Source organism: Odocoileus virginianus, chromosome X (assembly GCF_023699985.2).
Source record: "Odocoileus virginianus isolate 20LAN1187 ecotype Illinois chromosome X, Ovbor_1.2, whole genome shotgun sequence".
Taxonomy (NCBI): Eukaryota; Metazoa; Chordata; class Mammalia; order Artiodactyla; family Cervidae; genus Odocoileus; species Odocoileus virginianus.
In genome coordinates, this window is record NC_069708.1 from 24,392,592 (window position 1) to 24,420,583 (window position 27,992).

At 38.9% G+C, this 27,992-nt stretch overlaps 1 protein-coding gene across 1 annotated transcript in view; it reads left to right on the forward strand.

Moving 5' to 3' along the window:
* The window catches only part of AR (androgen receptor), a 194,597-nt gene that overhangs the window by 83,429 nt on the left and 83,176 nt on the right, over positions 1–27,992 (forward strand). The window contains exon 2 of the mRNA XM_070461807.1: positions 26,453–26,604. Within this exon, the coding sequence (XP_070317908.1) occupies positions 26,453–26,604 (152 nt within the window). The remainder of the gene's footprint in view (positions 1–26,452; positions 26,605–27,992) is intronic.

A 27,992-nucleotide genomic window follows, 5' to 3' on the forward strand; every position in this document is an offset into this window, starting at 1 on the left:
TATAGGTCTTTTGTTTCTTTAGGTAGATTTCTTCCTAAGTATTTTATTCTATTCATTGCAATGGTGAATGGGATTGTTTCCTTAATTTCTCTTTCTGTTTTCTCATTGTTAGTGTATAGAAATGCAAGGGATTTCTGTGTAGTAATTTTATATCCTGAAACTTTATTATATTCATTGATTAGCTCTAGTAATTTTCTGATGGTGGTGTCTTTAGGGTTTTCTATGTAGAGGATCATGTCATCTGCAAACAGTGAGAGTTTTACTTCTTCTTTTCCAATCTGGATTCCTTTTATTTATTTATTTTTTCTTCTCTGATAGCTGTGGCTTAAACTTCCAAAACAATGTCTAATAGTACTGGTGAGAGTGGGCACCCTTGTCTTGTTCCTGACTTTAAGGGAAATGCTTTCAATTTTTCACCACTGAGGATAATGTTTGCTGTGTGTTTGTCATATAAGGCTTTTATTATGTTTAGGTATGTTCCTTCTATGCCTGCTTTCTGGAGAATTTTTTATCATAAATGGATGTTGGATTTTGTCAAAGGCTTTCTCTGCATCTGTTGAGATAATCATATGGTTTTTAGCCTTCCATTTGTTAATGTGGTGTATCACATTGATTGATTTGCAAATACTGAAGAATCAGTGCATCCCTGGGATAAAGCCCACTTGGTCATGAGGTATGATCTTTTTAATATGTTGTTGGATTCTGTTTGCTAGAATTTTGTTAAGGATTTTTGCATCTATGTTCTTCAGTGATATTGGCCTGTAGTTTTCTTTTTTTGTACTATCTTTGTCTGGTTTTGATATTAGGGTGATGGTAGCCTCATAGAAGGAAATGGCAACCCACTCCAGTATTCTTGCCTGGAGAATCCCAGGGACAGAAGAGCCTGGTGGGCTGCCATCTATGGAGCTGCACAGAGTCAGACACAACTGATGCGACTTAGCAGCAGCAGCAGCAGCAGCAGCAGCCTCATAGAATGATTTTGAGAGTTTACCTTCCTCTGCAATTTTCTGGTAGAGTTTGAGTAAGACAGGTGTTAGCTCTTCTTTAAATTTTAGGTATAATTCACCTGTGAAGCTATCTGGTCCTGGGCTTTTGTTTGTTGGAAGATTTTTTTATTATAGTTTTGATTTCTGTGCTTTTCCCACTCTCCATCTAAGTCAGTTGCAGATGCTGAGAGACCACTCTGTTTTTATGTGTGTATAGCACAATCATTTAGGCAAATTGTGACTAGTATATTTAATGAAAGTCCCAGGCAGCCTGGTATTACTTAGCCCTGTCAAAGGTCCCCAGGCCACTATAGTCCTCATTGGCTAGAATATTATCCTTTTCAGCATTAAAAATGTGCAGAAAGCAAGAACCATCACATTTCAGATATACTGTTTCTTCATCATGTAGGAAGTACAGAAAACAAATTTTATCTCTCCAGGGCTAAGAGAAGAAGAAAATCATATCACAACCCTGTCCTAATGACTTCTTAGAGGATGCAGTTAATTTTCAACTAACCTGATGATGTTTATTGTAGCATGATGTTCCCTTCTCTTTCCTCTCTCTCCTATGTATCTCCTTGCCATGGCTGTTTGTTTCTGGGAGAAAACAACTGAAACTTGCTTTCAGGTGAAAGTTGAGGGTAGTTTAGCTTCTTTGCCAGGGATATACAAACCTAGGTTTCTAAAAGCTGTGTTAATGTGTTTTTCATTTGTTTGTGCTCTCATTCATCCATCCGTAGATCCAGTAAATATTTGATAAACAATGTAAGCGCCAAGTCATGGGAACAGAAGAGTGAGCAAAGCAGAGTTTCTTTTACTCTCAAGGAACTGATAGAGATAAAGTGAACCATCATATACCCTGGTACTGTTTTGAAGGCTAAGTGTCTGGTATTCTCAATCTTATGATCAAAAAACATCTAGCCCAAGTTTCATCCTCCTTCAGAGGTAGAGCATTATTAAACCAAATACTCAAGAGTTAGTCATTTAGAGATGGAATCATGGAGGATTAGAAAACTAGTGCCAGGATTGACGCAGCAGAAAGGAATGAGCATGGAACATACAGTCAGAAGTTACTGTGCCTAGGCCCAGCTCTCCTGTTCACTGGCTAAGACATTTAGTTTCTTTGCTCTTTTTGCTCATCTGGAGAATGAAGTTCATGAAAATCTCTCCATATCATGGGTATTGGGAGATAAAATAAAATACTTATTAGTCACTCTATATCCACATACCCTGCTGTACTTATCAATACCTGAAATTATTTTGTGATTCTTTATATACTTGTTCATGTACCTCCCCTAAAATGGAAGCCTTCAAAAGGCAGTCAGTGACTTTGTCTGACTTGTTCATCACTATATCCCTAGTCAGATTGTGCCTGGTAGGTACTGGTTTATGGTAGATACTGAATACATTTTTATTGACAAAATTAATGATAATTAATGTGAAGGTATTTTTGCATTTATTAAATGCTAAACATATAATCATTGTTAAAAATCTCTAATCCAACCACCACGTTTTATAGATCTCCAAAAACAATTGGATATATAAGAGAGAGAGTGTTAGATTAAGAATCAAAACCAGAGTTCAAATTACAATCCTGCTACTTTCTAGCTGTTCCACTTCAGACAAGTTACTTAACCTCCCCAAACTTCCCTTAACTCTTTCATTTTCCTCACTGAATGGCTATGCAGATATCACGAGATAATGCCTGTCCTTTGCGTACTTAAAATGCTCTGCAAATATAGGTTTATAAGATGAGAAAACTGAGAATCAGGAAAAAGGTAACTGATCCAAGGTCATGCAGTAAGTTAGTGTCAGAATTTATAATGAAATCTCAGGCTCCCAACTCCTATTCTATTGTACTGAGGCAGATTCATGAGCAGAAACAATGTAGGAAAGTAGATAGTGGTCAAGGATAAGGAAAAGCAGGGTCCGTCTGACTGACTGACTGTCTCTTCATTGTAATGGAAAAGTGGAACTTATAAGGTAATGTATGAGAGACCACATGATCATTCTGCAGAACAGAAAGAGCTTGTTCATCAAAATTAACTCATTATCTATGTTTATATAACAATGATAGTTCCATCAACTCTTTACCACTTCACTTTAACCTAGTTCAAAAAGATGCTAAAACTGACACATTTTCTTTCTCAGGTTTTACCCTAGATTACATTTTGTTTAGCTTGTGTTTACCTGTAATATAGCAAAAGAATAAGGCAAAGTAAGAGTATGTAGAGATACCAAGGGAAGATTTCATGCAAAGATGGGCACAACACAGGATAGAAATGGTATGGACATAACAGAGGCATAAGATATTAAGAAGAAGTGGCAAGAATACACAGAACTATACAAAAAAAGATCTTCATGACCCAGTTAATCAAGATGGTGTGATCACTGACCTAGAGCCAGACATCCTGGAATGCGAAGGCAAGTGGCCTTAGGAAGCATCACTACAAACAAAGCTAATGGAGGTGATGTCATTTAAGTTGAGCTATTTCAAATCCTAAAAGAAGATGCTGTGAAATTGCTGCACTCAATATTCCAGCAACTTTGGAAAATGCAGCAGTGGTCACAGGACTGGAAAAGGCCTGTTTTCATTCCAATCCCAAGAAAGCAATGCCAAAGAATGCTCAAACTACCACACAATTGCACTCATCCCACACACTAGCAACATAATGCTCAAAATTCTCCAAGCCAGGCTTCAACAGTACATGAACCATGAACTTACAGATGTTCAAGTTAGATTTAGAAAAGGCAGCTGAACCAGAGATCAAAGTGCCAACATCTGTGGGATCATCGGAAAAGCAAGAGAGTTCCAGAAAAACAACTACTTCTGCTTTATTGACTATGCCAAAGCCTTTGACTGTGTGGGTCACAACAAACTGGAAAATTCCTCAAGAGATGAGAATACTAAACCACCCGACCTGCCTCCCGAGAAATCTCTATGCAGGTCAAGAAGCAACAGTTGGAACTGGACATGGAACAACAGACCGGTCCCAAATTGGGAAAGGAATACATCAAGGCTGTATGTTGACCCTGCTTATTTAACTTATATGCAGAGTACATCATGAGAAATGCTGGACTTGATGAAGCACAACCTGGAATCAAGATTGCCAGGAGAAATATCAGCAACCTCAGATATGCAGATGACACCACCCTTATGGCAGAAAGCAAAGAAAAACTAAAGAGCCTCTTGATGAAAGTGAAAGAAGAGTGTGAAAAAGTTGGCTTAAAGCTCAACATCCAGAAAACTACGATCATGGCATCCCGTCCCATCAATTCATGGCAAATAGATGGGGAAACAATGGAAACAGTGAGAGACTTTAATTTTGGGGGCTCCAAAATCACTGCAGACGGTGACTGCAGCCATGAAATTAAAAGACACTTGCTCCTTGGAAGAAAAGTTATGACCAAGCTAGATAGTATATTAAAAAGCAGAGACATTACTTTGCCAACAAAAGTCCATCTAGTCAAAGCTATGGTTTTTCCAGTAGTCATGTATGGGTGTTAAAGTTGGAGTATAAAGAAAGCTGAGCACCGAAGAATTGATGCTTTTGAAATGTGGTGTTTGTGAAGACTCTTGAGAGTCCTTTGGACAGTAAGGAGATACAACCCGCCCATCCTAAAGGAAGTCGGTCCTGAATAGTCATTGGGAGGACTGATGGTGAAGCTGAAACTCCAGTACTTTGGCCACCTGATGTGAAGAACTGACTCATTTGCAAAGACACTGATGCTGGGAAAGATTGAAGGTGGGAGGAGACAGGGACGATAGAGGTTGAAATGGTTGGATGGCATCACTGGCTCAATGGACATGAATTTGAGTAATCTCTAGGAGTTGTTGATGGACAGGGAAGCCTGGAGTGTTGGAGTCCATGGGGTCACAAAGAGTTGGACATGACTGAGCAACTGAACCGAACTGAACTGACTAAAGAGTATGTAACATTTGCTATTTTTATTGAGGACAAAGGAAAAAGTAACCTGAGGGATTTAGATTAGATATGAGGAAGTTTATGGCTAGGATGTGAACTGTACTATGATCAAATTGATACTGTGAAATCCTTGGTATATTTTAAAGAGCTTTTAATTCATCTGATATAGGCCATGTGCTCAGATTATAGCCTGCTAAACTCCTTTGTCCATGGGATATTCCCACAAAGAATACTGGAGTGGGTTGCTATTTTCTTCTTCACTGATACAGGTAAACAGTGTCTTAATTAGAACTCAAAAGTTGTTCAGAGTCCATCTTGACCTTCAAATTAACATGCTACTTGAAAGGCAACATTGGTGGTTTTCAAACTTTAGTCTTTGGCCAAAAAATAAGTGGAGCAGCAAGGAAAGAGGGAAGAGAGTTAATTAGGAAATTCTCAGGCAGCATCTGGGCTGGATCCTGAAAATTCTTCAATGAAGGCCATATGAAGAATGGGAAAAACATACATAAATGGATTCTTTGTGGTGTAAAACATTACAGATGTTCTGAAAGCTGTAATAAGTTGGGGACATGATTGTATTCCATGTAAGGAATGCAGGATCATGAAGGGGTTCATAAAGTAGGTGATGTCCTCTTGAGCTGAGACCTGAGATGTGGCAGGGGAGAGAGATGGTTTGGGGCAGGATAAGGTCATTCCAGATAGAGGGAATGGTAATGTGAGCAAAGACACTGGGGTGTCAAACGGCAGGTTAGATTGGAGAACTGAAATAAGGTAGTACTTTTGGGAGGTCATTTGGATAGTGTTGTGGAAGTGGTGAAAGAAAGAGCTAAAAATAAGCATTGAATACCAAGCTAGTGCTTTGAATTTGTATGCTGTAGGATAAGCATTTTTCAGTGCCTACCCAAGAAGATTGCTTAAGCATTTAATAAAATTATAAACCCTTAGGTCTTACCTGTAGCTGCAGATTCAGAAGACTCTGGGCTAAGTAGGGATGGGACAAAATCTCTGTAAAGTTGTCCCTCACTATCCACAGAGGAATGGTTCCAGAGCTTCTGTGCATGTGAAAATTCACAGATGCTCAAGTCCCTTATGTAAAATGGCATAGTATTTGCATATAAACTATGCACATCCTTCAGTATACTTTAAATCACCTCTAGATTACTTATAATACCTAATGCAATGTACTGTGTTACTGTGTGTATGTATGCTCAGCTGTGTCTGATCTTTGTGACCCCATGGACTGTAGCCCACCAAGTTCCTCTGTCCATGGAATTTTGTAAGCAAGAGTATTGGCGAGAGTTGCTGTTTACTACACCAGAGGATCTTCTTGACCCAGGGATTGAACCAGCATCTTTTGTGTCTCCTGCATTTGCAGGCAGATTCTTTACCACTGTGCCACCTGGGAAACAATATGATGTACATGTTATATAAATTGTTGTACACATAGTGTAAAGTCTATATAAGTGATTTCCAGCATGCAGCAAATTCAAGTTTTTCTTTTTGGAAATTTCTGGAATTTTTTAAAGAATATTTTTGAGCTGTAGTTGGTTGAACCTGTGGGTGCAGAATCTGCAGATATGGAAGGTCAACTGTATTGCTAAGTAGCTATTCAAGGGATTATGGTACATCAGTGAATAAGGCCACTGCTATAAACTATGGGGAGTTCTGAGAACTCTTAAGAAGAGGAGTTACACTCCCGACATAAATCACAGCAGGATCCTCTATGACCCACATCCCAGAATTTTAGAAACAAAAGCAAAAATAAACAAATGGGACCTAATGAAACTTAAAAGCTTTTGCACAACAAAGGAAACTATAAGCAAGGTGAAAAGACAGCCCTCAGATTGGGAGAAAAGAATAGCAAACGAAGCAACAGACAAAGGATTACTCTCAAAAATATACAAGCAACACCTGCAGCTCAACTCCAGAAAAATAAATGACCCAATCAAAAAATGGGCCAAAGAACTAAACAGACATTTCTCCAAGGAAGACATACAGATGGCAAAAAAACACATGAAAAGATGCTCAACACCACTCATTATCAGAGAAATGCAAATCAAAACCACAATGAGGTACCATTACACGCCGGTCAGGATAGCTGCTATCAAAAAGTGTACAAGCAATAAATGCTGGAGAGGGTGTGGAGAAAAGGGAACCCTCTTACACTGTTGGTGGGAATGCAAATTAGTACAGCCACTATGGAAAACAGTGTGGAGATTTCTTAAAAAGCTGGAAATAGAACTGCCATATGACCCAGCAATCCCACTTCTGGGCATACACACCAAGGAAACCAGATCTGAAAGAGACACGTGCACCCCAATGTTCATCGCAGCACTGTTTATAATAGCCAGGACATGGAAGCAACCTAGATGCCCATCAGCAGACGAATGGATGAGGAAGCTGTGGTACATATACACCATGGAATATTACTCAGCCATTAAAAAGAATTCATTTGAATCAGTTCTAATGAGATGGATGAAACTGGAGCCCATTATACAGAGCGAAGTAAGCCAGAAAGATAAAGACCATTACAGTATACTAACACATATATATGGAATTTAGAAAGATGGTAACGATAACCCTATATGCAAAACAGGAAAAGAGACTCAGATGTATAGAACAGACTTGTGGACTCTGTGGGAGAAGGCAAGGGTGGGATGTTTCAAGAGAACAGCATCGAAACATGTATATTATTTAGGGTGAAACAGTTCCCCAGCCCAGGTTGGATGCATGAGACAAGTGCTCGGGCCTGGTGCACTGGGAAGACCCAGAGGGATCGGGTGGAGAGGGAGGTGGGAGGGGGGACCGGGATGGGGAAAACATGTAAATCCATGGCTAATTCATTTCAATGTATGACAAAAACCACTGCAATGTTGTAAAGTAATTAGCCTCCAACTAATAAAAATAAATGGAAAAAATAAATAAATAAATAAAATTAAAAAAGAAAAGAAGAGAAGTTACAGAAACAAATATTTTAGACAGGATTCCTCTGTGATCCAGTGTATTTTGTGGATTGGAGAGCATCAGACAGTAGGCAGAAAGACTTGAGTAAGAGTTGCAGTTATTTTGAAGGTTGGTATGTGTGTGTGTGTGTGGCAGGGTATGATTTAGATAGTAAAATTAGCAGACAGTAGTTACTGATGACTGGATAGGGACAGTACACGCGATACAATGAGGAAGTGTATTACATTAAATACAAGATGGCTTGCAGTTTTCTGGGTTAAATCATTGGAGACTACTATCCCCTGTGAGAAACTATGGTCTAATAATTGATCTTGGAGTTAGAGAGACCTGAGTTCAAACCTTAATACCATCATTTACTGTCTATGGGTCTTTGGCAGCACCTGTTAGCTCTTATTACTATGCCATATGTTGGGATAGTATACTGGATTGAGATGAGGTAGGGAATTTTCATTCTCTGCCAATGACCCCCTCTCCCCACAATCGAAATCTGTTTTTAGGTTGGGGAGCAAAGCACTTTCCCAAGTGTCAAGTTAATACCTAGCCTTGTCTTGCCTTGGGGTAGGCCTTGTTCTTTGTGTGTTTTAGAGAGCAGGGTAAGACCCGCTGCTGGTGAGTGTCTCAATGAAGCTGTATTCCTGGAGCTTGTAGGTTCTTTTGGCCAACATGAAATGTCTAACCTTGGATTTCCTGATTGTGAACTGAGCTTGGAATCTCATCAGCATTTCATTCCTCCCCATGTTGTGCCTGCTTTCACAGTGCTATCTCCCTTCTTTGGGTTTCTGAAGCCCTCAGACACTGCTGAACATTTTCACATTTCTTAAGCTACATTGTATTTTCCCTGCCTCAGACCAAGTCACAAAAGTACTTTAAAGATAAAGTTAGTTTTTTTCAGTGCTTTCATAAGTTTTTCACAAAGGATAGCAGTGACTGCTTCTTCTCTGTCTTAACCAGTAGTGTCTGACAGAGTAGGAGGCAGTATGGTATATTTCAGAGCTCACTGAACTGGGAGTTAGATGTCCTGGACTCTAGTCCTGAGGAGAAGTTGTGATGGCATGGGGAAATTGGGGATAAATGACCTTTTAAGTGTTCCAGGCCTTTTTCCATATTATCTGACATTTGTCACAAAACTCCTTTGAGGCTGGTGTATTGTTTTCCCCATTTTGCAGATAGTGAATCTGATGGTAGGGCGTTAGGTTCATTTTGTGCCCATCATCACATAGCTAGTGATCAGTAGTGTGTGTGTGTGTGTGTGTGTGTGTGTGTGTTTGGTCAGTCTTACAGTCGTGTCTGACTCTTTGCGAGACTATGGACTGTAGTCTGCCATGGGCAGCCATGGAATTTTCCAGGCAAGAATATTAGAGTGGCTTGCCATTTCATACTCTAGCGGCTCTTCCTGACCCAGGGATCAAACCCACATGTCTTGCATCTTCTGCATTAACAGGCAGAGTCTTTACCACTGCACCACCTGATAAGCCCCAGTGATGAGTAATAGATTCAAATCCAAGTTTCTGGGCCCCCAAAGCCTTTCTTTCTTTTTTTTTTTTCTCTTGTGACACTGCAACTTACTATAAAACACCATTTACTCTGAGCTTTTCAAAATTTTTTTTTGTAAAATGGGTACTGTAACCTTTGCTCTGTACAATGATAAATCTTGTAAAACAAGATTTAGGATATGGGACAGCAGTATTTGTATCTTTGTGTCTTTAATGTATTCTAAGTGCCTCTCACAGTGCCTGCCACATTGTAGCATTTGTGTCTGTGTGTGCTAAGTTGCTTCAGTTATGTCTGACTCTTTGCAATCAAATGGACTGTAGCCTGACAGGCTCCTCTGTCCATGGGATTCTCCAGGCAAGAATACAGAAATGGGTTGCCATTTGCTTTTCCAGCCACAGAGTAGAGCACTCAATAAATATTTGCTGATTCTTCCTAATAAGAAGGTAGTTTCATAATGGATGAAATACATTTTGGAGCTGCTATACTGTTTAATGCTATTACCATTTTACCAGTTTTTCAAAAGGTTCTGGAATATAGCTGAGTGACTGATGTTGGTCATTATATATATTTTTCATAGGTTGACTATTCTAGATACTAGGTCCTATGAAAACTCAGTGTGCAGAATGTTATTAAAAATATTGCTCTACATCAGAATTCTGGCATAGGAATAATAATATTTGGGTTCTAGTCTCAGGCCCAGCTCTGAAAACTTTTTTCTCCAGGTCAGTTCTCTGTACTTTCTCAGCCCCAAAATTTTCTCCCTGAACAATAAGGGAGTTAAACTACAACAGGGAGTTTCAGCCTTGATTGGAAATTAAATTAATTTGAGGAGCTTTGAAAAATTTGGATTCCCAGACTCCACCCTAGTTAAATTAAATCAAAATTGGGATTGTGGGAAGATGCATTGGCATATCCATTGCATGGGAAACTCCTCTAGCAATTTTACTGTGTACCCAAGGATGAAAAACACTGGACTAGATGATCTCTCAGAGCCATCCAGCCCTGACAGTCACTGAGATGCAGTGCCATATAGATAGTATGGTGAACAAAGTATAGGTTTTGAAGTTAGTCAGATATGCATTCAAGTCCTGACTTTTCTACTTTACTAGCTGTGTGATCTTGAAGAAATTGTTCAATGCCTCTGGCTCTTCATTTTAAAATATATTCTACATATCCTGCAGTAGTGGTTGTGGTGATTATGCACTTCAACAGTGCTTAACACACAGTATGCCTTCAGTAAATAATACTTTTAGTATCAGATTTCAAATGGAGGCTATGAGGAAAATATCGGTCTAGTAATATTTGACAGGTAAATTAAAATCAAGTTGTTTTCTCATTTTCTGCCTTCTTGGCAATGGATTCTGGAAACAAAGAATGTGGAAACAGCTCTCAGCCCTCAGATTTGATGACACTGCAGAAAGGAATCTGGCTAGTTCTTATGTGACCAATTGGCTCTGACGGCTCAGACGCCATTGGGAAGATTTTGGCTCACAGAATACAGCAGATGTAACTTGGGAATTATAAGGACATGACTGTAGTAAGGATTCACTGTTCAGCCCCATTTCTGAGAGTGATTTATGGGGAAAAGGACAGCCTTGACATTTTGGTGGGGTACACTGATTTAAAAAAATGTGTTGCTGTCTTAGCATGCTCATCAGTGATAAAAACTGCAGGAAAATGAAAATCACAAGTAGGCCTATAACTGCCTGGTGTATAGTGACATATTTTTCTATTCATCATTGTGTATTGTGCAAAGCAGTCTCTGAATGTCAGGTTTGAGACTTGAGTATGCATTAGAGCTATGGGCATCTGATCTGTTCTAGAGTAACTGGTGAATATGTAAAACATCTAGCTCGGTTAGTAATTGCATTTAGTAAATAGTGGACTTTACTACCTAAACCCCTCAGGCAACACACACATTTTCTGATTCTATAGTAATCACCATCTTGGCCCCTTTTTATAGTATTTATCTTGCTATATCTTGCATTGATCATTCAGATACTTGTCATGGACCAAAAAGAGCCCATGAAAGCTATTAAAGAACAGGGGCTGTGTCTTTCTCATCTTCATGTAACCACCATTTAGCAGAGCTCTCTTCATAATATATGAATGTTATGAATTTTTGAATGGATGAATGAAAAGTATTAACAATTTCTTACCCCTTTTCTGATGTATGATGAGGATTAATGTGTGTGTATTGGGGGAGGGGTGATTCTTGTATCACATGAAATATAAACTGACTTGGAAAACAAGGCTTCAAGAATGGTAAAGTGAATACTTCCATAAATCTACTCTTTTAAAATCAACATACACACTAGAAAAAATTGTGAAAATTAACTTTTCCAGAATTCTGGAAAGGAAAAAACAGCTTGCAACTAATCAGAGGAACATTTATTCAAGTAAATCTGCTGTATGTTCTCTGATCATAATAGAAGTAACTAGGTATCACTACCAGAAGGAAAGCTGTGAAACATAATCCTAAATAAACAATGGGTCAAACAAAAAAAAATCACAATAGAAATAAGAAAATACTTGAGGTAAATGAAGCAAAATTGTAACATTACTAAACTTATGGGATACACATATGCTAAAGCAGTATTTAAAGAGAAATTTATAGCTATGAATGCCTATTTCTAAGGTCTGAATATTTTTATCCCCACATAAACCCATATGTTGAAATCCTAATGCCCTATATGATGGTATTAGAAGTTGGGACATTTAGGAAATGCTAAGTATATGAGTGTGGCACCCGCATTGAGTGGAATTAGTGCTCTTATAAAAGGCCCCAGAGAGCTTGATTGCCCTTCTGCCATTTGGTAAAGAAAATCAGTCCTGAATATTTATTGAAGGACTGATGCTGAAGCTGAAGCTCCAATAATTTGGCCACCTGATGAGAAGAGCCGACTCATTGGAAAAGACCCTGATGCTGGGAAAAATAGAAGGCAGGAGGAGAAGGGGGACCACAGAGGACAAGATGGTTGGATAACATCACCGATTCAATGAACATGAGTTTGAGCAAGCTTTGGAAGTTGGCTAAGGGCAGGGAGGTCTGGCATGCTGTGGGGTTGCAAAGAGTTGGACATGACTGAGCAACTGAACTGAACTGATTACCAGTCCTTCACAAACTCTTCCAAAAAATACAAGTGAAAACACTTCCTCCAAAATTCTGTGATTCTCCAAAACCAAAGATATCACACACACACACACACACACACACACACACACACACACACACACATACACACACAAACTAGAGATCACTTTTGAACATAGATTTAAAAAAAAAAGATCCTCAACAAAAGAATAGCAAACCAGCATCAAATAAAGAGCAGTATAGTGACCAAGTAGGGTTTGTATAAAGAATGTAAAATTGAGATTTATCTCAGGAAGGTAAGGTTAGAAAATCAACTAATAAATATAATGCACTATATTTAAGAGAACAAAGGCATCATGATCATCTCAATAGATGCTGAAAATAATTGGAAAAATCTCTAATACTTTTTCATGATTAAATTAGTAACACACAGGTAAAAGTAAAAATCTTGCTCTGATAATGGATATCTATGAAAAACCAGCAGCTATCATAAATATGGGGATTCCCTGGTGGCTCAGTGGTAAAGAATCCTCCTTCCACGCAGGAGCCACAGGAGATGCGGGTTTGACGCTGGGTCAGGAAGATCCCCTAGAGTAGGGCATGGCAACCCACTCCACTATTCTTACCTGGAGAATCCCATGGACAGAGGAGCCTTCCAGGCTATAGTCCACAGGGTCTCAAAGAGCAGACACAACTGAAGCAACTTAGCACACATGCATGCCTCATATTTAAGAGTGAAAGAATGAAAGATTTCCCTATAAGAGCAAATCGAGGCAAGGATGTTCACTGTCACCATTTCTATTCACCAGTGTATTAGAGAATGCAGCCAGGGAAAATAGACAAGGAAAATAAAGTAAAAATCATCCAGATTGTAGAGGAAGTAAGAAAAACAATTGTATTAAGATGACAAATTTCTAGAAAGATTCAACCTGCCAAGAATGAATCAAAAGGAAATAAGTAGTTTGCACCGATCAATGACTAGAAGTGAAAGTGTGTTTGTAATAAAAGCAAAAATCTTCCAGCAAACAAAATCAGGACTGGAGGACTTCATAGGTGAATTCCTACAAACATAAAAGGAAAAATTAATACCTATTATTTTCAAAATATTACAGAAAAATTGAAGAGGATGAAAGACACCCAAATTCATTCTAGGAGGCCACCTTTACACTGATACCAAAAAACAGACAAAGACACTATCAAAAAGAAGGTTCAGTTCGGTTCAATAGCTCAGTCTTGTCCAACTCTTGGCAACCCCATGGACTGCAGCAGGTCAGGGTTAGGATGGACTGGTTGTATTTCCTTGCAGTCCAAGGGACTCTCAAGAGTCTACTCCAACATTGCAATTCAAAAGTTTCAGTTCTTCAAGTTCAGCTTTCTTTATGGTCCAACTCTAACATCCATACATGACTCCTATAAAAACCGTAGCTTTGACTAGATGGACGTTTGTCAGCAAGGTAATGTCTCTGTTTTTTTAATATGCTGTCTAGGTTGGTCATAGTTTTTCTTCCAAAGAACAAAGTCTTTTAATTTCATGGGTACAGTCACCATGTGCAGTGGTTTTGGAGCCCAAGAAAATAAAGTCTCTCACTGTTTCCATTATCTTCCCATCTACTTGCCATGAAGTGATGGGACCGGATGCCATGATCTTCATTTCTTAAATGTTGAGTTTTAAGCCAACTTTTTCACTCTCCTCTTTCATTTTCATCAGGAGGCTCTTGAGTTCCTCTTTGCTTTCTGGCATAAGGGTTGTGTCATCTGCATGTCTGAGGCTATTGACATTTCTCCTGGCAATCTTGATTCCAGCTTGTGCTTCATCCAGCCTAGTATTTTGTGTGATGTACTCTGCATATAAGTTAAATAAGCAGGGTGACAATATACAGCCTTGACATACTCCTTTCCCAATATGGAACCAGTCTGTTGTTCCATGTCTGGTTCTAACTATTGTTTCTTGACTTACATATAGATTTCTCAGTAGGCACATAATGTGAACTTATATTTTCATCTCTTGAAGACTTCCGCAGTTTGTTGTGATCCACATATTCAAAGGCTTTGCTGTAGTCAACAAAGCAAAAGTAGATATATTTCTGGAACTTTCTTGCTTTTTTTCTGTGATCTCGCAGATGTTGGCAATTTGATCTCTGGTTCCTCTGCCTTTTCTAAATCCAGCTTGAACATCTGGAAGTTCATGGTTCACGTACTGTTGAAGCCTGGCTTGGAGAATTTTGAGCATTACTTTGCTGGCATGTGAGATGAGTGCAACTGTGTGGTAGTTTGACCATTCTTTGGCATTGTATTTCTTTGGGATCAGAATGAAAACTGACCTTTTCCAGTCTTGTGGCCACTGCTGAGTTTTCCAAATTTCCTGGCATTTTGAATGCAGCACTTTAACAGTATCATCTTTTAGAATTTAAAATAGCTCAGTTGAGAATTCCATCACCTCCACTAGCTTTGTTCTTAGTGATGCTTCCTAAGGCCCACTTGACTTTGGACTCCAGGATGTCTGGCTATAGGTGAGTGTTCACACCATCTTGGTTATCTGGGTCATGAAGATCTTTTTTGTACAGTTTTTCTGTGTAGTCTTGCCACCTTTTCACAATATCTTCTGCTTCTCTTAGGTCCATACATTTCTGTCCTTTATTGTGCCCATCTTTGCATGAAATATTCCCTTGGTATCTCTAATTTTCTTGAAAACATCTCTAGTTTTTCCATTCTCTTCTTTTCCTCTATTTCTTTGCATTGATCACTGAAGAAGGCTTTCTTATCTCTCCTTGCTATTCTTGGAACTCTGCATTCAAGTGGGTATATCTTTCCTTTTCTCTTTTACCTTTAGCTTCTCTTCTTTTCTCAGCTATTTGTAAGCCCTCCTTAAACAACCATTTTGCCTTTGTGCATTTCTTTTTGGGGATGGTCTCGATAAGTCTCCTGTGCAATGTCCTGAACTTCCATCCATAGTTATGCCAGTACTCCATCTATCAGATCTGATCCCTTGAATCTATGTGTCACTTCCACTGTATAATAGTAAGGGATTTGATTTAGGTCATACCTGAATGGTCCAGTGGTTTTCCCTTCTTCAGTTTAAGTCTGAATTTGGCAATAAGGAGTTCATGATCTGAACCACATTCAGCTCCTGGGCTTGTTTTTGCTGACTGTATAGAGCTTCTCCATCTTTGGCTGCAAAGAATATAATCAATCTGCTTTTGGTATTGGCCATATGGTGAATTCCATGTGTAGAGTCATCTTTTGTGTTTTTGGAAGAGGGTGTTTGCTATAACCAATGTCTTCTTTTGGCACAACTCTGTTGGTCTTTACCATGCTTCATTTTATACTCCAAGGCCAAAGTTGCCTGTTACTCCAGGTATCTCTTGACTTCCTACTTTTGCATTCCATCCCCTATGGTGAAAAAGGCATATTTCTTCAGTGTTAATTCTAGAAGTTCTTATTGGTCTTTATAGAACCATTAAACTTCAGCTTCTTCAGCATTAGTGGTTGGGACATAGACTTGGATTACTATGATATTGAATGGTTTGCCTTGGAAACAAACGGAGATCATTGTGTCATTTTTGAGATTGCACGCAAGTATTGCATTTTGGACTCTTGTTGAATGTGAGGGCTACTGCATTTCTTCTAAGGGATTATTGCTCACAGTAGTAGATAATATTCAGCTGAATTAAATTCACCCACTCAAGTCCATTTTAGTTCACCAATTCCTAAAATATCAATGCTCACTTTTTCCATCTCCTGTTTGACCACTTCCAATTTACCTTGATTCATGGACATAACATTTCAGATTCCTATGCAATATTGTTCTTTACAGCATTAGATGTTACTTCCATCACCTGGATCTTTCAGCATTCATTTGTTTGCGACTTTTTGTGTTTTCTGGACCTTAGTGTCCTTTTCCTTTCCCTAGTTAGGGAAGTTTTCAGCCTTTTTTTTTTTTTTCAAATAAGCTATATGCCCATTTATCTTTGTCTTCTCCTTCTGGAATCCCTATAATGTGATTGGTAGTATGCTTTATGTTTTCCCATACATCTTTTAAACTTTTATTATTTAAATATTTAAATTTAAATTGTTTTTTTTTATCTTCAGCCTGGATGATTTCCACTAGTTTATATTCCAATTTGGTGATTCATTCCTTTGTACCACCTAATCTATGGTTGATTCCTTCTAATCTTTATTTTAGTTGTATTCTTCAGCTCCGTTTGACTTTTCTCTATATTTTCTATATCTTTTTGAAAATTCTGTTTAACCATTTTTTCCCCAAGTTCATTTAGCACCTTTATTATCATTACCTTGAACTCATTTTTGGATATATTGTTTATCTCCACTTCACTTAGTTCATTATCTGAGGTTTTGTCTTGTTCCTTCATTTGGAATATATTCTGTCTCCTCATTTTCCCTAATTTTCTGTTTTTATTCTGCTTATTAGACAGATCAGTTATTGTGTTTCACATTCTTGGTGAAGTGATCTAATATAGAGAATGTTCTATGAGACCCAGCAGCACTTCCCCTCTGTTCATCAGAGAAATATGTTCTGATGGTGCCCCCTTATATATGTGTGTGCCCTTCTGTTGTGACAAGGCTGACTACTGTGGGAATGCTGGTAGGTGTGGTTGATTTCTAGCTTGGTTGGCTGCCAGGCCTTCCTTTGTGCAGTGGCTGCCAGCATGATGGTGGGTGGGGCTATATCCTGACTCAGCTGGCAGTGTGCCCAAAGGCTTACTGGGGCTAGTGCCAACCCCTGATAGGCAGAGCTTGGCCCTGGTATGGCTGGCTTCACATCCTGTGAGGTTCCAAGCCTGGTACCAGCTTGTGGATGGGGAGGGCTGAGGCTTGGTGCAGCTTGTTTTGTGGCCCCAGGAGTCTTGGTGCTGGTACTAACTGGCTGATGTGTGGAGTTGGGTTCTGGTGTGAGAAGATTTAGCATTGTTAAGATGATAATACTTTTCATGGATTCAGGGAATGTTTCTCAAAATCCCAACTGTCTTCTCAGCAATGATGTAAGCTGCTTTACCTCCAAAATATCATGGAATCTTCATGGCAGTCTTGTGAGTTCCATATTTCTTTATACATTTTGCACATGAAGAAATTTAAGCAAAATTATTTGTTCAGTGACTTATTATAAAATGGCAAAAATGACCATGAAAACTATATGTTCTACCTGTTTACTTTCCCACTTCAACAAAAAGCATCACTAAAGAGAATTTGAAAGATATAACAAAAGCTCATGTAATACTTTTAAAAGAAACCACGACTGTTTTCTTGAAGAGATATTCATCAAATTTCAAATCTCAGGCTGTCAGGGAAAAAGAGGCTTACTACTGAAATATCCATTATACCCTCACAAAAGTAGGTTCAAGCCATCTGTGAAGAGAAAATAACTTTGAACTCTTTGATTTTTATCTTAGAAATTCATGTAAAGTTTTCATTATATTCCACAATGTCATTAATAAAAACATTTTAATGACTCCACATGAGGAAAAATATGATGCTCTGTAAAGATATTTGGTGGTTTCCTACATCCTTTCTTGTTTGAAAAGTACAGAGGAATATATAAAATATGATACAGCTTCGCATATATAGCCTTTTGCTCTTCTCTCTCTATCTGTATTTGCTGTTTCTTAAAAACACTGTATGGGATTTCCCTGGTGGCTCAGATGGAAAAGAATCTGCCTGCAATGCAGGAGACCCAGGTTCAATCCCTGGGTTGGGAAGATCCCCTGGAGATTGGAATGACGACCCACTCCAGTATTCTTGCTTGGAGAATTCCATGGACAGAGGAACCTGGCAGGCTACAGCCCATGGGGTCTCAAAGAGTCAATCATGACTGAGCTAGACTAATGCTTTCACTAAAAACACTGTATAGCCAAGAATGATGGTCCTTTTTTATTTTAAGACTATAAGAGATTTCATTTTTTATGGCATGACACAAGGTAATGGCGCCCTAGACTCACAATGCAGCCACCATGTGACAGGCATAGAGGGAAGGGGTTAACATTTATTATTCAATGTAAGTCTCACAAAAGCCCTAAGGGTAGAAAATATCATCACTTTTTAGATGAGGCAAGTTGATCTCAGAGAGCCTAATTACTAGGCCCAAGGTTCAGTGGTAGAGGCAAGGTTTTAACCTAGGTCTTGCTTGCTCAAAAGCCCTACTGATTTTACATTCTCTCCCAAACAGGGAAGACTGGTCTGTGACTTTTACATTTTATCCTGGTTCCATAGTCATTGAGGATCTTTGCTTACATTAGTCAGACTCCTTAAGGTATCTAAACTATCCTCAAGTCTGAGAGACAAAGAGAAAGAAAGAGACAGAGAAAGACAGGGAGACAGAGAGAGATCCAGAGAGATAGAGAAGGAGTGAGAAAGAGAGAAAGGGAGAGAGACACAGGGAGGGAGAGAGAGAGAGAGAGACTGAGATTATAACTGGGTGCTAAGGGTTTCTGAGCCCAACTTTCTCATGGTTGAGCTGGCGTTTGTAAGCCTATTGCTGCTAAGTCACTTCAGTCGTGTCCAACTCTGTGCGACCCCATCCCTGGGATTCTCCAGGCAAGAACACTGGAGTGGGTTGCCATTTCCTTCTCCGATGCATAAAAGTGAAAAGTAAAAGTGAAGTCGCTCAGTCATGTCTGACTCTTCATGACCCCATGGACTGCAGCCTACCAGGCTCCTCCCTCCATGGGATTTTCCAGGCAAGAATACTGGAGTGGGGTGCCATTGCCTTCTCCATTGTGCGACTATAGCTTCTAGTAATCCACTTTCATTTAATTAATTGTGAAACCATTGGAGAAAAGCAAGTCATGTTCTTGTTTGGAAAATTTCCATTTTATGTGGCAGGGCTTTTGTTTCAGACTTCATAAAACTGAATGCCGAGCATTGGGATAATAAGTGAGCACATAACCCAGGGGAGGTGGGAAAAAACACAATGTTGTGTGAAAATTCTGCACCTACTTATTCTCAAAGGAAACCTCTGCTGTGCTTCCAGTTAGAGTTATTTAAGGATGTGTTAGAAATTTCAGAGGTTGTTCTTTTAGTCTTTTTTTGAAATTGTGTTATGTTATAGCTATACAAAAGAATACACGTAACATTCAAGTTACTTATATAGTATGATAATAAAACAACGTTCATGAACTCCAATTAAGGAATGAGAACATTAACATTTTTATTTTCTCCAACCTAACCCTTGGACCTAGAATGGTGCTTAATATGTAGCGGGTGCTTAATACATGTTTTTTACTGAATGCATAAGTCAGTTTGTACCTCCTTTCATTATATCATTACTGCCTCAGGGATAACCACTATGCTATATTTGGGGTTTATTACTCCCTGACATTTTTATGTTTTTCACATATATATTCCCAAATTACATATTGTTTGCTTTTACTTCTTTTTAAACTTTATCCAATTGAATCATATTGTATGTAGGCTATTATGAGTTATGTTTTTTCCTGCAACATTAGCTTGTGAAAATTCACCTCTTTGTAGATGTATTCTGTTCCTTGTCATTACTGAATTGTATTTCATTGAATGAATATTATATAATTTATTCATTCTTTCTCCTATATCATTTCTGCTTCTATAAACAAAGCTGCAATGTCCATTTCTGCACATACTTCCTGGTACAAATGTGCATGAGTTTCTCTAGAATACAAATATGGGAGGGGGACTGCAATCAGAATTTTTATTTCCAGTGCCAGAAGATCAGTCCATGAGACAGAATGGCAGTGTGCCCTTTGTCAGGGTCAGTGGATATCCTGTCCAAATTATTTTGCCAGAGAGAGGAGGTGGAAGGTTGGCAGATACTGGCATGGTAAGGTCATATCTCAGGCCTCTAGCCAAAGTGGGTTGTAATTAGGAAAAATTCAAATTGTAAAATTGCCTTCATTATTTCTCCTACTCTTCCACATCCTTTAAAATTTTTCTTTTTTTTTTACATTTTAAATTTATTTAATTTTAATTGAAGGGGAATTGTTGTACAATATTGTGTTGGTTTCTACCACACTTCAATGTGTATCAGCCATCAGTTCAGTTCAGTCATGCAGTCGTGTCCAACTCTTCGGGACCCCATGGACTGCAGCATGCCAGGCTTCTCTGTCCATCACCAACTTCCAGAACTTGCTCAAATTCATGTCCATCAAGTTGGTGATGCCATCCAACCATCTTATCCTCTGTCATCCCATTCTCTTCCTGCCTTCAATCTTCCCCAGCATCAGGACCTTTTCCAATGAGGCAGCTCTTCGCATCAGGTGGCCAAAGTGTTGGAGTTTCAGCTTCAGCATCAGTCCTTCCAATGAACGCCCAGGACTGATCTCCTCTAGGATGGACTGGTTGGATCTCCTTGCAGTCCAAGTGACTCTCAAAAGTCTTCTCCAACACCACAGTTCAAGAGCATCAATTCTTCAGCACTCAGCTTTCTTTATAGTCCAACTCTCACTTCCATACATGACTACTGGAAAAACAATAGCTTTAACTAGAAAGGCCTTTGTTGGCAGACTGCTTTTTAATATGCTGTCTAGGTTGGTCTCATAGCTTTTCTTCCAAGGAGCAAGCATCTTTTAATTTCATGGTTGCAATCACAATCTGCAGTGATTTTGGAGCCCAAGAAAATAGTCTGTCACTGTTTCCCCATCTATTTGTCATGAAGTGATGGGACCAGATGCCATGATCTTTGTTTTTTGAATGTTGAGTTTTAAGCCAGCTTTTTCATTCTCCTCTTTCAATTTCACCAAGAGGCTCTTTAGTTCTTCTTCGCTTTCTGCCATAAGGGTGGTATCATCTGCGTATTTGAGGTTATTGATACTTCTCTCAGCAATCTCGATTCCAACTTGTGCTTCACCAGCCCAGCATTTTGCATGATGTACTCTACATATGCTAAATAAGCTGTGACAACATACAGCCTTGACGTACTCCTTTCCCTGTGTGGAACCAGTCTGTTGTCCCATGTCCAGTTCTAACTGTTGCTTCTTGACCTGCATAGAGATTTCTCAGGAGGCAGGTAAGGTGGTCTGATACTCCGATCTCTTTAAGAATTTTCCAGAGCTTGTTGTGATCCACACAGTCAAAGGCTTTAACATAGTCAATAAAGCAAAAGTAGATGTTTTTCTGGAACTCTCTTGCTTTCTCAGTGATCCAACAGATGTTGACAATTCGATCCTTGGTTCCTCTGCCTTTTCTAAATCCAGCTTGAAATCTGGAAGTTCACAGTTCACATACTGCTGAAGCTTGGCTTAGAGAATTTTGAGCATTACTTTGCTAGCATGTGAGATGAGTGCAATTGTGCAGTAGGTTGAACATTCGTTGGCATTGTATTTCTTTGGGATCGGAATGAAAACTGACCTTTTCCGGTCCTGTGGCCCGTACTGAGTTTTCCAAATTTGCTGGTATATTGAGTGCAGCACTTTCACAGCATCATCTTTTAGGATTTGAAATAGCTCAACTGGAATTCCATTACCTCTTCTAGCTTTGTTTGTAGTGATGCTTCCTAAGGCTCACTTAATTTTGCACTCCAGAATTTCTGGCTCTAGGTGAGTGATGACACCATCATGGTTATCTGGGTCATGAAGATCTTTTTTTGTATAGTTTTAGGTATATGTATGTCCCCTTCTTCTTCAACCTTCATTCCACCTCCTACCACCATCCCACTCCTCTAGATTGTCACAGGGCTCCAGGTTGAGTTCCCTGAGTCATACAGTAAAGTCCCATTAGCTATCTATTTCACATATGGTAGTGTATATGTTTCCACGTTACTCTCTCCATACAACCCACCCTCTTCTTCCTCCCCATTTCTCTTTCCTGTAAGTCTGTACTCTGTGTCTGCATCTCTATTGATGCCTTGGAAACAGGTTCATCAGTACCAACTTTCTAAATTCCATATATATGTGTTAATATAAGAGATTTGTTTTTCTCTTTCTGTCTTACTTCACTCTATATAATAGGCTCTAGATTTTTCCATCACTTTAGAACTGACTCAAATGTGTTCCTTTTTATGGCTGAGCAATATTCAATTGTATATATGTACCACAGCTTCTTTATCCATAGCTGTTTTTATGTGAGATGTATTTCATTATATTCACATCTTATAAATCAAGTGTTAGTTGCTCAGTCATGTCAGACTGTTTGTGACTCCAGGGACTGTAGCCTTTAGGCATCTCTGTCCATGGAACTCTCCAAGCAAGAGTACTGGAATGTGTAACCATTTCCTTCTCCAGAGGATCTTCCCAACCCAGGAATCGAACTTGGGTCTCCCACATTCTTGGTAGAGTCTTTACTGTCTGAGCCATGAGGGAAGACCCAATAATTAAAATGATTATTTTTTTTCAGTCTTCGAGTATTGACTATAAATTTGATTGATTAGATTCTTTTAAATAACTTGTATTTTAAATTTTAATATGGATGAAATTTTCTATTTTTAAAGTCTCTAAAAAGACCACTTATTTACTCTATGCAGGCTCCCATTTTGTTTATCTAATATTTAATTTTCAGTCATATAATAATAGCTACTGTCATTATTTTATATATACATAAATCTATATATGCATATATGTATATATATACATGTATAAACATATATTTTGTTTATCTAATATTTACTTTTCAATCATATAATAATAACTACTGTCATTTTATATATGTATATATATGTGTATATATACATATATGCATATGTATATACATACATACATACATATATTTATACTTTTCAACTTAGACAAACTCTGGGAGATGGTGAGGGACAGGAAAGTCTGGTGTGCTACAGTCCATGGAGTCAAAAAGAGTTGGACACAAATTGGCGACTGAACAACAACAACAACATACCTTTCAAAAAGCATTTCTATCTTTGAGGTACTTTCTCATCTGTAGCAGTATGCACTTTGCTTTATTATATCATCTACTATGTTATTATACAGTTCTTTGCTTCCTGTCTTTCTTCTGTAGTAGATAGTAAGTTGCTTAGAGGCAAAGTTCATATCTTGATCATTAGTATATTCCCAACACCTAGACCTGTACCTCGTCCATAGGAGTTGAGTTGAATCTATCTACCTAATTTAGACCTTCAATTTCATAATATGGTTAGTCATTGGTTACAAATCTACACTTTTCAGTTGGACTTACCTAGGACGGCAACCTGGCATTTCCACTTACTCAAACAGTGATCTTGAACAAGTTTACTGAGTTTTCCTGAGAAGCAGCTTCTTCTCTTATAATATAGAGATGATACAGAACTACCTGGCAGAGTTGTTGGGAAGATTAAATGAGATGATATATATGAAATGGCCTGCCACATAAAGTGCCTTAATATTACATGTCCTTCTGATTTTATTTGAACTGTTTTTATTTTTTATAGAAGTCATGAAATGTAAGAAGATGGATAACAAATAAACTTTTAAAAAGCGACAATTTTTACCCAAGGAAATGATATTTTTAGCCAAAGGAATGATGTTCTTAGGTTTTGGCTCATTCATATGTGGGAACTGAGCTCTTTTCTTGTGGAACTCATGGCTGTCCTAGCCTTAGTTTGGTGGATAGACTCCTGCTGGCTTGGGATGAATTATGGGGGAAAAGATAGGCCACCATAATCAGCTGCTGGGTTTGCATATCAGCAGAAGTTTCTGAGTGCTTTCTGTTGTATTTTGGCTGTGAATAAAGGCTAATATTTGTCTCTTAGAGATAAAGTGCTTGTCAAGTGTAGCCTGAGTGAAAGCCTTCTTTGCTCTTGCCCTGCCAAGGTTTCTCACTTAGGGTTGAGAGGAGCATAACATTTAATGCTTTGGGGGGGATTCTGATGGTTGTGCTGAATATGATAACCAAAGAGGCATGGGTAGAAAGTGAGGGTGATTACTGAGAAGACAATAGGGTAATGGACGCTGTGTTAGATTTCGGGTCAGAGATTCCTGTACTTGATTTCAAAAAGTTTTGTGCTTCTCCACTCTCAGTTTGAATTTCTTCATTTGATATAATAATAATAATAATAAATGTCTCACAGTGTTGTTTTGAGGAGTTGAAATCATGCAACACAACAAACAGGCTGTCATTAGAGCTTATTTTCCTTCCTCCTTGCCTTAGTAAGAAAGAAGTACTCATAAAAAATGGTGACTGACTCTAGGTCCATCCACATCACTACAAATGAACCAATTTTGTTCCTTTTTATGGCTGAGTAATATTCCACTGTGTATATGTATCACAGGTTCTTTATCCACTCATCTGTTGATGGACATTTAGGTTGCTTCCATGTCCTGGCTATTGCAAATAGTGCTTCAGTAAACATTGGGGTACATGTGTGTTTTTGAATTATGACTTTCTCAGGGTATATGCCCAGTAGTGGGTTTGCTAGGTCATATGGCAGCTATATATTCTTAGTTTTTAAGGAACCTCCATACTCTTCTCCACAGTGGTTGTATCAATTTACATTCCCACCAAGAGTGCAAGAGGGTTTTTGTTTTATCCACACTTTCCCCAGCCTTTGTTGTCATACAGAGTGGAATAAGTCAGAAAGAGAAAAACAAATATATATTAATGAATATGTATGGAATCTACAAAGATGGTACAGATGAACCTGTTTGCAGGGTAGGAATAGAGATGCAAACATAGAAAATGGACATGTGGATACAGTGGGGTAGGGGAAGGTTGGGTGGATTGGGAGAGTAGACTGACATGTATACACTACTATGTGTAAAATAGATAGCTAGTGGAAAGCTGCTGTATATCACATGGAGCTCAGCATGGTGCTCTGTGAGGACTTAGAGGAAGTGGGATGGGGGGAGGGAGGTTCAAAAGGGAAGGGATATATGTATTCATATAGCTGATTTACTTTGTTGTATAGCATAAACTAACACCATATTATAAATTAATTATACTCAAATAAATAAGTAAAAGCAAAAAAAAAAAAGTAAATAAAATAGTGGTTGAATTCTTGTGGATAAGAGAATAGGCAGTTGTCACCTACCTGTGGCAGATTAACCCGGGAAACCACTTATGTTTTGTTTAATGATTAGACATAAGACATAGGAGAGAAAAAAAGAATTGACCTTTCAGTAGTACGAACAATATTACCTTTATTTAAACTTGAATTTATTACTGTGGGAGACTAAGATCTACCTCTCCATTAAGGTTTTAGGATTGGGTTTCTGGCCCTCTCTTTCAGTCCACCTGGAAGGACACAGACACAGATCCTCTTAGAGATAGACAGTTAACTAGGTGACCTTTGAAGCTCTGTCTTAGCCCAAGGAACATGAGTATTCTAGTGACTAAGTGTTGGGAGGGTTGCCTGAAAGTTTTCCAGCATCACTGTGTATTACTTAATTGCTACTTTATGTTATAGAATGGGAATGGGGAAATGTCCATGTTATTTATATAGACTCCTAAGGGAAGAAAGGGAATGGAAAAAAGAAGACTAGCATGAAAATACTAATCGTAATTCCTCACTTCTGTATTCATTACAAGAGGTTTTTATCCTTTTGGCTAATTTATACTTCTGTTCACACAAGTAGCTCAGTAGGATGGGTAATATTATTCCTACTTACAGGTGAGAGTAAGGCTCAGAGAACTGGAACAAAGCACATCAAATTGCTTTGATGCTTAGTCTGATATCACCATAGGTCTCCCTTTGGATAAGTAAGGTTTTAGGACTGAGTCCATACCATTTAATTACTCTGAAATTGTTTCATGACCACCACCTTAAGTTAGAGACATTTACCTCAGGTTTCTGCCTTCATCTGTCCCTCATGCAGACATAGCCCAAGGGATTGGCTGATTTCAGAAAACTTCTCAAATCCTTTCATAGGATCCAGAAGGGCCCTGTCCACATGATAGGAAACCCTACAAAAATAATCCCTAGGAGAAGTACAAGGAAAATTCAGGTTCACACTGACTCTGTTAAGCAATAAATAATAATTTACACATGCAGTTTAATCCTGAAGATTCAGACTTCTACCTTCCTGTTTCTGCCAACTACTGACATGTGTTTCATTATTTCTCTTGGGTCTTTTCAGTTTGGAGACCACCAGGGACCATGTTCTGCCCATCGACTATTACTTTCCACCCCAGAAGACCTGCCTGATTTGTGGGGATGAAGCTTCTGGCTGTCACTATGGAGCTCTCACTTGTGGAAGCTGCAAAGTCTTTTTTAAAAGAGCCGCTGAAGGTAAAGGATCTTGGACACTCACTTTTCTCTCTCTCTTCTAAAAAGAGACACCAGTCTATCAGGACTCAGGATTTTATGATCTCTGGCACAAAGTCACTGGCAGTGTTGGTTCAAAAAACCTAAGAGCCTTAAAAAGTCAATTTTCATACTTGCTGGAACCCTGTCTTTGGCAGCCTTGTTAGTACAAGCAATGAAGGCAATGAAGTTGGTCCCAGCTGGTGCTTGGAGCTTGGTGGGTCCTAGGAACAAAAGAAAAAAATTAATGATTTGAAAAGATTTAATTTCCTCCTTGCTTGTGTTCCATTCTCCTGCATAGTGAAGGAAAAAATGTCCTTATTAGAGAGGTTAGAAGTGGAGAAATCCAGACCAAGTCCCCAGCCTGTACTCTGTGGTGAATACAAGACTATTCCTTAGTGAAGGCTTCCTGGCCTCGGCCCCAGAAAGGAAGTGTTCTCACTGTTCAGCAGACCATCAGTCTATGCACCTGCTCCCTCCTGCTGCTGCCTCCTTGGGGCCTTTTTGCATTAATAGCTCCTAGGTAGATAAGTATCCAAAGTGATGAGAAACTTTTATTCTCTCCCTCGGACCCTGTCCAATAGCCCATAACCCTGAGCTAAGTTGTATCTTATATTTGGCTAAGTGGCTCCTTAGTATTATTTAGCTTAAAATAATTAATATCTGCTTAGCCCCAAGAGGTGCTCAGGCTACATCTTATAGCAGGAAGACCTCCTACACTTTCAGACCTCCTATATATGCTATTGCCTCCTTCCTTCCCAGTCTCCCTAGGCTTAAGCCTCCTACCCATCCACTTCACTCCCCATCCTGTACTAAGTATTCCTTCTTGAAAGGACACTAATGAACAGCTTCTAGACAGAGATCCTCTGTTTGCTCTGGGAGCAAACTCGGTTGCTAAACACCAATATCTACTCCTGCCTCCACTTTTCGCAAAGGAAGTACTTCTTGCCAAGACCTTTTTCTTCCTTCTCGCTGGCCTAGAAATTTTAAGTCAGAACTGAAAGAGACAGTCTTTCCTTATATAAAGCTATAATCCCTGAGGACAGTCTTAAAAGTAGAAGGTATATTGGCCACACCTTTCAGCGGGAATGTGGTGACATCCACCAGAGGATAGCAGAAGCACCACAGAGCTCTTGGCAACTAGAGAAAACTTAGAAAGCACGTGCCCTTTAATTGGTCTCCCTATTGATAGCTAATTGGAATGATGATTATCTTTTCACCATTTTGGCCAGGTGGAAGGAATACCTATAAAATGGAAACCTATTTTGTCTTCTTCTAGTTCCCCAGGCAATAAGAAGACAGATAGCATTTAGCATACTTAAAGAAAGTATGCTGCATGTTCCACCCATTACCCTGAGTGGCACATTGCTACT